Below are 12,026 nucleotides of genomic sequence, written 5' to 3' on the forward strand. Positions count from 1 at the left end.
GTTTGTTTACCATTACAGTTTGTTTAATGTTACTGTTTGTTTACCATAACGGTTTGTATAATGTTACTGTTTGTTTACCTTTACAGTTTGTTTACCATTACAGTTTGTTTACCATTACTGTTTGTTTACCATTACAGTTTGTTTACCATTACAGTTTGTTTACCATTACAGTTTGTTTAATGTTACTGTTTGTTTACCTTTACAGTTTGTTTACCTTTACAGTTTGTTTACCATTACAGTTTGTTTACCATTACAGTTTGTTTAATGTTACTGTTTGTTTACCATAACGGTTTGTATAATGTTACTGTTTGTTTACCTTTACAGTTTGTTTACCATTACAGTTTGTTTACCATTACAGTTTGCATTACGTTACTGTTTGTTTACCATTACAGTTTGTTTACCATAACGGTTTGTATAATGTTACTGTTTGTTTACCTTTACAGTTTGTTTACCATTACAGTTTGTTTACCATAACGGTTTGTATAATGTTACTGTTTGTTTACCTTTACAGTTTGTTTACCAATACAGTTTGTTTACCATTACAGTTTGCATAACGTTACTGTTTGTTTACCATTACAGTTTGTTTACCATAACGGTTTGTATAATGTTACTGTTTGTTTACCTTTACAGTTTGTTTACCATTACAGTTTGTTTACCATAACGGTTTGTATAATGTTACTGTTTGTTTACCTTTACAGTTTGTTTACCATTACAGTTTGTTTACCATTACGGTTTGTATAACGTTACTGTTTGTTTACCATTACAGTTTGTTTACCATTACTGTTTGTTTACCATAACGGTTTGTATAATGTTACTGTTTGTTTACCATAACGGTTTGTATAATGTTACTGTTTGTTTACCATTACGGTTTGTTTACCATTACAGTTTGTTTACCATTACAGTTTGTTTACCATTACAGTTTGTTTACCATTACAGTTTGTTTACCATTACAGTTTGTTTACCATTACAGTTTGTTTACCATTACTGTTTGTTTACCATTACTGTTTGTTTACCATTACAGTTTGTTTACCATTACAGTTTGTTTACCATTACGGTTTGTATAATGTTACTGTTTGTTTACCATTACAGTTTGTTTACCATTACAGTTTGTTTACCATAACGGTTTGTATAATGTTACTGTTTGTTTACCTTTACAGTTTGTTTACCATTACTGTTTGTTTACCATTACGGTTTGTATAATGTTACTGTTTGTTTACCTTTACAGTTTGTTTACCATTACAGTTTGTTTACCATAACGGTTTGTATAATGTTACTGTTTGTTTACCATAACGGTTTGTTTACCATTACAGTTTGTTTACCATTACTGTTTGTTTACCATTACAGTTTGTTTACCATTACAGTTTGTTTACCATAACGGTTTGTATAACGTTACTGTTTGTTTACCATTACAGTTTGTTTACCATTACTGTTTGTTTACCATAACGGTTTGTATAATGTTACTGTTTGTTTACCATAACGGTTTGTATAATGTTACTGTTTGTTTACCATTACTGTTTGTTTACCATAACGGTTTGTATAATGTTACTGTTTGTTTACCATAACGGTTTGTTTACCATTACAGTTTGTTTACCATTACAGTTTGTTTACCATTACAGTTTGTTTACCATTACAGTTTGTTTACCATTACTGTTTGTTTACCATTACAGTTTGTTTACCATTACAGTTTGTTTACCATTACGGTTTGTATAATGTTACTGTTTGTTTACCATTACAGTTTGTTTACCATTACAGTTTGTTTACCATAACGGTTTGTATAATGTTACTGTTTGTTTACCATTACAGTTTGTTTACCATTACAGTTTGTTTACCATAACGGTTTGTATAATGTTACTGTTTGTTTACCATTACAGTTTGTTTACCATTACAGTTTGTTTACCATTACAGTTTGTTTACCATAACGGTTTGTATAATGTTACTGTTTGTTTACCATTACAGTTTGTTTACCATTACAGTTTGTTTACCATTACAGTTTGTTTACCATTACAGTTTGTTTACCATTACAGTTTGTTTACCATTACAGTTTGTTTACCATTACAGTTTGTTTACCATTACAGTTTGTTTACCATTACAGTTTGTTTACCATAACGGTTTGTTTAATGTTACTGTTTGTTTACCATTACGGTTTGTATAATGTTACTGTTTGTTTACCATTACAGTTTGTTTACCATTACAGTTTGTTTACCATAACGGTTTGTATAATGTTACTGTTTGTTTACCATAACGGTTTGTTTACCATTACAGTTTGTTTACCATTACAGTTTGTTTACCATTACAGTTTGTTTACCATTACAGTTTGTTTACCATTACTGTTTGTTTACCATTACTGTTTGTTTACCATTACAGTTTGTTTACCATTACAGTTTGTTTACCATTACAGTTTGTTTACCATTACAGTTTGTTTACCATTACAGTTTGTTTACCATTACAGTTTGTTTACCATTACAGTTTGTTTACCATAACGGTTTGTATAATGTTACGGTTTGTTTACCATAACGGTTTGTATAATGTTACTGTTTGTTTACCATTACAGTTTGTTTACCATTACAGTTTGTTTACCATTACAGTTTGTTTACCATTACAGTTTGTTTACCATTACAGTTTGTTTACCATTACAGTTTGTTTACCATAACGGTTTGTATAATGTTACTGTTTGTTTACCATAACGGTTTGTATAATGTTACAGTTTGTTTACCATTACAGTTTGTTTACCATTACAGTTTGTTTACCATTACAGTTTGTTTACCATTACAGTTTGTTTACCAACACGTTTGTTTACCATGTTACGGTTTGTTTACCAACACGGTTTGTTTATCAACACGGGTTGTTTACCATTACAGTTTGTTTACCAACACGGTTTGTTTACCATTACAGTTTGTTTACCATCACAGTTTGTTTACCATTACTGTTTGTTTACCATTACAGTTTGTTTACCATTAAAGTTTGTTTACCAACACGGTTTGTTTACCATTACAGTTTGTTTACCATTACAGTTTGTTTACCATTGCAGTTTGTTTACCATTACAGTTTGTTTACCATTACAGTTTGTTTACCAACACGGTTTGTTTACCATTACAGTTTGTTTACCATTACAGTTTGTTTACCATTGCAGTTTGTTTACCATTACAGTTTGTTTACCATTACAGTTTGTTTACCATTACAGTTTGTTTACCAACTCGGGTTGTTTACCAACACGGTTTGTTTACCATTAGAGTTTGTTTACCAACACGGGTTGTTTACCAACACGGTTTGTTTACCATTAGAGTTTGTTTACCACGGTTACCAACACGTTTGTTTACCATTACAGTGTTTTACCATTACAGTTTGTTTACCATTACGGTTTGTATAATGTTACTGTTTGTTTACCATTACAGTTTGTTTACCATTACAGTTTGTTTACCATAACGGTTTGTATAATGTTACTGTTTGTTTACCATTACTGTTTGTTTACCATAACGGTTTGTATAATGTTACTGTTTGTTTACCATTACAGTTTGTTTACCATTACAGTTTGTTTACCATTACAGTTTGTTTACCATTACAGTTTGTTTACCATTACAGTTTGTTTACCATTACTGTTTGTTTACCATTACAGTTTGTTTACCATTACAGTTTGTTTGATGTTACTGTTTGTTTAATGTTACTGTTTGTTTACCATAACGGTTTGTATAATTTTACTGTTTGTTTACCTTTACAGTTTGTTTACCATTACAGTTTGTTTACCATTACTGTTTGTTTACCATTACAGTTTGTTTACCATTACAGTTTGTTTACCATTACAGTTTGTTTAATGTTACTGTTTGTTTACCTTTACAGTTTGTTTACCTTTACAGTTTGTTTACCATTACAGTTTGTTTACCATTACAGTTTGTTTAATGTTACTGTTTGTTTACCATAACGGTTTGTTTAATGTTACTGTTTGTTTACCATAACGGTTTGTATAATGTTACTGTTTGTTTACCTTTACAGTTTGTTAACCATTACAGTTTGTTAACCATTACAGTTTGTTTACCATTACAGTTTGTATAACGTTACTGTTTGTTTACCATTACAGTTTGTTTACCATAACGGTTTGTATAATGTTACTGTTTGTTTACCTTTACAGTTTGTTTACCATTACAGTTTGTTTACCATAACGGTTTGTATAATGTTACTGTTTGTTTACCTTTACAGTTTGTTTACCATTACAGTTTGTTTACCATTACGGTTTGTATAACGTTTTTGTTTACCATTACAGTTTGTTTACCATAACGGTTTGTATAATGTTACTGTTTGTTTACCTTACAGTTTGTTTACCATTACAGTTTGTTTACCATAACGGTTTGTATAATGTTACTGTTTGTTTACCTACAGTTTGTTTACATTACAGTTTGTTTACCATTACATAACGTTACTGTTTGTTTACCATTACAGTTTGTTTACCATTACTGTTTGTTTACCATAACGGTTATAATGTTACTGTTTGTTTACCATAACGGTTTGTATAATGTTACTGTTTGTTTACCATTACGGTTTGTTTACCATTACAGTTTGTTTACCATTACAGTTTGTTTACTTACAGTTTGTTTACCATTACAGTTTGTTTACCATTACAGTTTGTTTACCATTACAGTTTGTTTGTTTACCATTACTGTTTGTTTACCACTTTACAGTTTGTTTACCATTACAGTTTGTTTACCATTACAGTTTGTTTACCATTACGGTTTGTATAATGTTACTGTTTGTTTACTTACAGTTTGTTTACCATTACAGTTTGTTTACGTTTGTTTACCTTTACAGTTTGTTTACCATTACGTTTGTATAATGTTACTGTTTGTTTACCATTACAGTTTGTTTACCATTACAGTTTGTTTACCATTACAGTTTGTTTACCATTACAGTTTGTTTACCATTACAGTTTGTTTACCATAACGGTTTGTATAATGTTACTGTTTGTTTACCATAACGTTTGTTTACCATTACAGTTTGTTTACCATTACTGTTTGTTTACCATTACAGTTTGTTTACCATTACAGTTTGTTTACCATAACGGTTTGTTAACGTTACTGTTTGTTTACCATTACAGTTTGTTTACCATTACTGTTTGTTTACCATAACGTTTGTATAATGTTACTGTTTGTTTACCATAACGGTTTGTATAATGTTACTGTTTGTTTACCATTACTGTTTGTTTACGGTTTGTATAATGTTACTGTTTGTTTACCATAACGGTTTGTTTACCATTACTGTTTGTTTAGTTTGTTTACCATTACAGTTTGTTTACCATTACGGTTTGTATAATGTTACTGTTTGTTTACCATTACAGTTTGTTTACCATTACAGTTTTTACCATAACGGTTTGTTTACTGTTTGTTTACCATTACAGTTTGTTTGTTTGTTTACCATAACGGTTTACCATTACAGTTTGTTTACCATTACAGTTTGTTTACCATTACAGTTTGTTTACCATAACGGTTTGTATAATGTTACTGTTTGTTTACCATTACAGTTTGTTTATAATTTGTTTACCATGTTTGTTTACCATTTTGTATAATGTTACTGTTTGTTTACCATTACAGTTTGTTTACCATTACAGTTTGTTTACCATTACAGTTTGTTTACCATTACTGTTTGTTTACCATTACAGTTTGTTTACCATTACTGTTTGTTTACCATAACGGTTTGTATAATGTTACAGTTTGTTTACCATTACTGTTTGTTTACCTTTACAGTTTGTTTACCATTACTGTTTGTTTACCTTTACAGTTTGTTTACCATTACAGTTTGTTTACCATTACTGTTTGTTTACCTTTACAGTTTGTTTACCATTACTGTTTGTTTACCTTTACAGTTTGTTTACCATTACAGTTTGTTTACCATTACTGTTTGTTTACCTTTACAGTTTGTTTACCATTACAGTTTGTTTACCATTACAGTTTGTTTACCTTTACAGTTTGTTTACCATTACAGTTTGTTTACAATTACAGTTTGTTTGCCATTACAGTTTGTTTACTGTTACGGTTTGTTTACCATTACATTATGGCTAGCACTAGGGTTTCAGCTCTTGGTGTCCTCCTAGGTTTCAGCCTACCTAGGGAGTTTTTGACCCTGAACACGCCCCTATATTACCTATTAGTGTAATGTGACCCTGAACACGCCCCTATATTACCTATTAGTGTAACGTGACCCTGAACACGCCCCTATATTACCTATTAGTGTAACGTGACCCTGAACACGCCCATATATTACCTATTAGTGTAACGTGACCCTGAACACGCCCATATATTACCTATTAGTGTAATGTGACCCCGAACACGCCCCTATATTACCTATTAGTGTAACGTGACCCTGAACACGCCCCAATATTACCTATTAGTGTAACGTGACCCTGAACACGCCCCTATATTACCTATTAGTGTAACGTGACCCTGAACACGCCCCTATATTACCTATTTGTGTAACGTGACCCTGAACACGCCCCTATATTACCTATTAGTTTAATTTACATTTAAGTCATTTAGAACCTGAACACGCCCATTCTCATATTAAATCCTATCTGCAGATCAATATTAAATTAACACCATCTTCTAATAGACAATAATAATAGAACAATAACAACAACAACTCAAATAGAATCCCTAGAGCTGCTCATTGTACCTATTAAAAAAAAAAAATAGGAAGAATGTTTTAAAAAGTGAGAGGGACTCAACAACTGAGGGTGACCAGCCAGTAACTGTTTCACACAGCTCCAGATCAGGCACTTTAAAGTCAAACGCAGGTTACCTATTAGTGTAACATGACCCTGAACACGCCCCTATATTACCTATTAGGGCGGCAAGGTAGCCTAGTGGTTAGAGTGTTGGACTAGTAACCGGAAGGTTGCAAGGTCAAACCCCGATCTGACACGGTACAAATCTGTCGTTCTGCCCCTGAACAGGCAGTTAACCCACTGTTCCTAGGACGTCATTGAAAAAAAGAATTTGTTCTTAACTGACTTGCCTAGTTAAATAAAGGTAAAAAAGTAGTGTAACTTGACCCTGAACACGCCCCTATATTACCTATTGGTATCATATTACCAACCCTTACTCTGACCATGACCTGATATGATCTATCTCTCTTGCAGTGGATTCAATGAACCTGTTTCTGTTGTGGAAATCTAGCCTCTCTGTCTGTCTGTTTCTCCTCTAGCTGACTCAACAGGAACCTACTCCCTGTACACCACCTATAAGGACTATGAACTGATGTTCCATGTGTCAACCCTGCTCCCCTACACCCCCAACAACAGACAACAGGTCAGTACCCTCCCTACACCCCCAACAACAGACAACAGGTCAGTACCCTCCCTACACCCCCAACAACAGACAACAGGTCAGTACCCTCCCTACACCCCCAACAACAGATGGCAGGTCAGTAGCTACTTCCCCTTTAATATACCAGATACTGTGTGTCAGTAGGAGCAGACTGGTCCCTCCCCTTTAACATACCAGATACTGTGTGTCAGTAGGAGCAGACTGGTCCCTCCCCTTTAACATACCAGATATTGTGTGTCATTAGGAGCAGACTGGTCCCTCCCCTTTAACATACCAGATACTGTGTGTCAGTAGGAGCAGACTGGTCCCTCCCCTTTAATATACCAGATACTGTGTGTCAGTAGGAGCAGACTGGTCCCTCCCCTTTAACATACCAGATACTGTGTGTCAGTAGGAGCAGACTGGTCCCTCCCCTTTAACATACCAGATACTGTGTGTCAGTAGGAGCAGACTGGTCCCTCCCCTTTAACATACCAGATACTGTGTGTCAGTAGGAGCAGACTGGTCCCTCCCCTTTAACATACCAGATACTGTGTGTCAGTAGGAGCAGACTGGTCCCTCCCCTTTAACATACCAGATACTGTGTGTCAGTAGGAGCAGACTGGTCCCTCCCCTTTAACATACCAGATACTGTGTGTCAGTAGGAGCAGACTGGTCCCTCCCCTTTAACATACCAGATACTGTGTGTCAGTAGGAGCAGACTGGTCCCTCCCCTTTAACATACCAGATACTGTGTGTCATTAGGAGCAGACTGGTCCCTCCCCTTTAATATACCAGATACTGTGTGTCAGTAGGAGCAGACTGGTCCCTCCCCTTTAACATACCAGATACTGTGTGTCAGTAGGAGCAGACTGGTCCCTCCCCTTTAACATACCAGATACTGTGTGTCAGTAGGAGCAGACTGGTCCCTCCCCTTTAACATACCAGATACTGTGTGTCAGTAGGAGCAGACTGGTCCCTCCCCTTTAACATACCAGATACTGTGTGTCATTAGGAGCAGACTGGTCCTGAGTTGCTCTCCTCTTCTATTTCCCAGATTTTTCCTTTAGAGCAGATCTTTTGTTTCATCTTCTGACAATCCTCACTTAGAGCCTCGTTGCGTGTCTGTAATAACTGTGAGTGTTAGATCGTGAGTGTTACCATGACAACTGTGCCCTAGACATAAGTTGTTTGTTAATCAGTGTCCACTGGGTCCCAGACACCGTAGTGTGGTATTAGTCAGACATCGAGACTGTGGAAGGTCCTTCAGATCTTTACGTGTCACAATTAACATGTCAAATAACCCTATTTGATGTGTGAAATAACACATTTCTTCTTTAATGTTGTGTGATGGCCAAGCCAAGTGCCACACTACGTTCAGTATCACTGTCAAAGCTGTTTGTAAACAAGCTTACATACCTGTCCCTACTGATGTGTTTAGCATCAGTGTTAGGGGTAACGATAGAGTATTTAGGTTACGTTGTGGTAACAAGTAACTTAACACATTCATTTTTCAACTTAAGTAATCAGTTAGTTACTTTTTCAAATAAGCAAATCATTACTTTTTAAATATTATTTCCCAATTATATATATTTTTTGTACCCCAAAAATGAAAATCCCTTCACCTAAGTTCAAACTCTGGCTGTTTCTTCAAGAACGTTGTGGTGGGATGCTAGCTAGCTAGCAAGGTGGCAGAGACATCAGCCTTCCCATCGTGGAAGTTTTCACTGTATTTAGTATTGGTAAAAGAAAAAGAGAAAAACATAATAATAAAATGCTAACTGAGCCTCGGGACTAAGCGCCTGTCAACTGAGAAGAACTCAACTTCAATTATCATGTAGCACCTTCAAGCCAACCACAGCTCCACAAGAGTGGTGCAGGAAGACCCACGCCAGCCAACTGCTGTTGATGCTGGAGGACAGTGCTTCTGCTCCAAAACAGAAGATTTCTGTCTAAACCTGTCACCTCGAGAGAACTAAATGAACTTGTAGCTGGCTATGTTTTGGAGGAGATGCTACCGATTTCTACAGAGTCTCCATCTTTCTGTAAGATTATAAAGAAAATCCCTATGACATGTAACAGGAAGGGGACAGTATCTGACAGGAAGACAGTTGCTAGCTACCTTAACAAAGCGTATTAAGACAGAACGGCAAACACATTTTGATGGCTTGGAATATGTCTCAGTCACAGCTGGACAGCACACAGCAAAAGTTTTATCGGAATGACAGCCGACTGGATCCATCCCTCTACTTTGCTGGGATTGCAGAAGAGTCAGGGGAAAACACACATGATATGATTGTCCTAAGTCAAAAATGTCTGATTCTGAGAAAGAAGAGACAGGGGAAGATGTTACCTTTGCAGACTTAGATGCAGTGGTTACCGGCGGTGATGACATGGATTCAGACGAAGACGACAACCAACATATATTTCTCCCGCCAGATCGCAGGGGCGTGTCCCACACCCTCTAAATACTGAACAAAAATGTCAAGGCAACGAGCAACAATTTCAAAGATTTTACTGAGTTACAGTTCAAATATGGAAATCAGTCAATTGAAATAAATTAGGCCTTTATTCTATGGATTTCACATGACTTGGCAGATCGGCCTGGGAGGGCATAGTCCCACCCTCCCACTGGGGAGCCACAAAATGGCTTTACCTACAAAAGCCCTCAGACGATCCCATAGGTGAAGAAGCTAGATGTGGAGGTCCTGGGCTGACGTGGTTAAACGTGGTGTGCTGTTGTGAGACCCGTTGAACGTACTGCCAAATTCTCTGAAACGACATTGGCGGTACCTAATGGCAGAGAAATGAACATTCAGTTCTCTGGCAACAGCTCTGGTGGACATTCCTGCAGTCAACATGTCCATTTCACGCTCCCTCAAAACTTGACATATCTGTGGCATTGTGTTGTGTGACAAAACTGCACAATTTAGCGTCCCCACTAGACGAGGTGAAAAAGACACTGTCAAGTTGCTGCTCGCTGCCAACTGTAGTGCCCTCTCTGCTGAGGAACCACCACACAAACCACCAGAGCCTCCATCCCCTGCCTGCAAATGACTTGGACAATACTCACAACGACAGAGACATGACGACGGTGGACAATGAGATCACTGAGTATCTGAAGTCAGCTACAGGAACGGATTCATTTAACACATTTCCCAGGATCAAATCAAATGTATTTATACAGCCCTTCTTACATCAGCTGATATCTCAGTGCTGTACAGAAACCCAGCCTAAAACCCCAAACAGCAAGCAATGCAGGTGTAGAAGCACGGTGGCTAGGAAAAACTCCCTAGAAAGGCCAAAACCTAGGAAGAAACCTTGAGAGGAACCAAGCTATGAGGGGTGGCCAGTCCTCTTCTGGCTGTGCTGGGTGGAGATTATAACAGAACATGGCCAAGATGTTCAAATGTTCATAAATTACCAGCATGGTCAAATAATAATAATCACAGTAGTTGTCGAGGGTGCAACAGGTCAGCACCTCAGGAGTAAATGTCCGTTGGCTCTTCATAGCCGATCTCTACCGCTCCTGCTGTCTCTAGACAGTTGAAAACAGCAGGATCAAGCAGATGTCTTCAAAAGTCAACACTCCAACACCACCCAGTGCACCTGTGGATATTTCAGCCTTGGGAGTCTCGTCCTGACTGCACAGAGGATCGGGCTCTCTGACAGAGACTGTGGAGGAAAGCAGTGAAATAACTGTCAGGTCAGGTTTGAATGTCAATGACTGACTGTTTTATGTTGACTGTCTAATGTGTGTTTCCTTTTGAAAAGGCCTATTGCTGCTGTTATCTTTTTATTTTATTTATTTTTTATTTATTTTTATTTCACCTTTATTTAACCAGGTAGGCTAGTTGAGAACAAGTTCTCATTTACAATTGCGACCTGGCCAAGATAAAGCAAAGCAGTTCGACAGATACAACGACACAGAGTTACACATGGAGTAAAACAAACATACAGTCAATAATACAGTATAAACAAGTCTATATACAATGTGAGCAAATGAGGCGAGAAGGGAGGTAAAGGCAAAAAGGCCATGGTGGCAAAGTAAATACAATATAGCAAGTAAAACACTGGAATGGTAGTTTTGCAATGGAAGAATGTGCAAAGTAGAAATAAAAATAATGGGGTGCAAAGGAGCAAAATAAATAAATTAATTAAATACAGTTGGGAAAGAGGTAGTTGTTTGGGCTAAATTATAGGTGGGCTATTTACAGGTGCAGTAATCTGTGAGCTGCTCTGACAGTTTACATTTACATTTAAGTCATTTAGCAGACGCTCTTATCCAGAGCGACTTACAAATTGGTGCATTCACCTTATGACATCCAGTGGAACAGTCACTTTACAATAGTGCATCTAAATCTTAAAGGGGGGGGGGGAATACTTATCCTATCCTAGGTATTCCTTAAAGAGGTGGGGTTTCAGGTGTCTCCGGAAGGTGGTGATTGACTCCGCTGTCCTGGCGTCGTGAGGGAGTTTGTTCCACCATTGGGAGGCGAGCAGGCCAGAGGTGGATGAACGCAGTGCACTTGTTTGGGTGTAGGGCCTGATCAGAGCCTGGAGGTACTGAGGTGCCGTTCCCCTCACAGCTCCGTAGGCAAGCACCATGGTCTTGTAGCGGATGCGAGCTTCAACTGGATGCCAGTGGAGAGAACGGAGGAGCGGGGTGACGTGAGAGAACTTGGGAAGGTTGAACACCAGACGGGCTGCGGCGTTCTGGATGAGTTGAAGGGGTTTAAT

General features: G+C 37.2%; 1 protein-coding gene across 5 annotated transcripts in view; it reads left to right on the forward strand.

Moving 5' to 3' along the window:
* LOC124048028 (signal-induced proliferation-associated 1-like protein 2) overlaps positions 1-12,026 on the forward strand; it is a 393,892-nt gene that overhangs the window by 176,634 nt on the left and 205,232 nt on the right. For all 5 annotated transcript variants that reach the window (XM_046368394.1, XM_046368390.1, XM_046368391.1 and 2 more), the window contains exon 9: positions 7,186-7,289. In XM_046368394.1, the coding sequence (XP_046224350.1) occupies positions 7,186-7,289 (104 nt within the window). The remainder of the gene's footprint in view (positions 1-7,185; positions 7,290-12,026) is intronic.

Source organism: Oncorhynchus gorbuscha, linkage group LG11 (assembly GCF_021184085.1).
Source record: "Oncorhynchus gorbuscha isolate QuinsamMale2020 ecotype Even-year linkage group LG11, OgorEven_v1.0, whole genome shotgun sequence".
In the NCBI taxonomy this organism is placed as follows: Eukaryota; Metazoa; Chordata; class Actinopteri; order Salmoniformes; family Salmonidae; genus Oncorhynchus; species Oncorhynchus gorbuscha.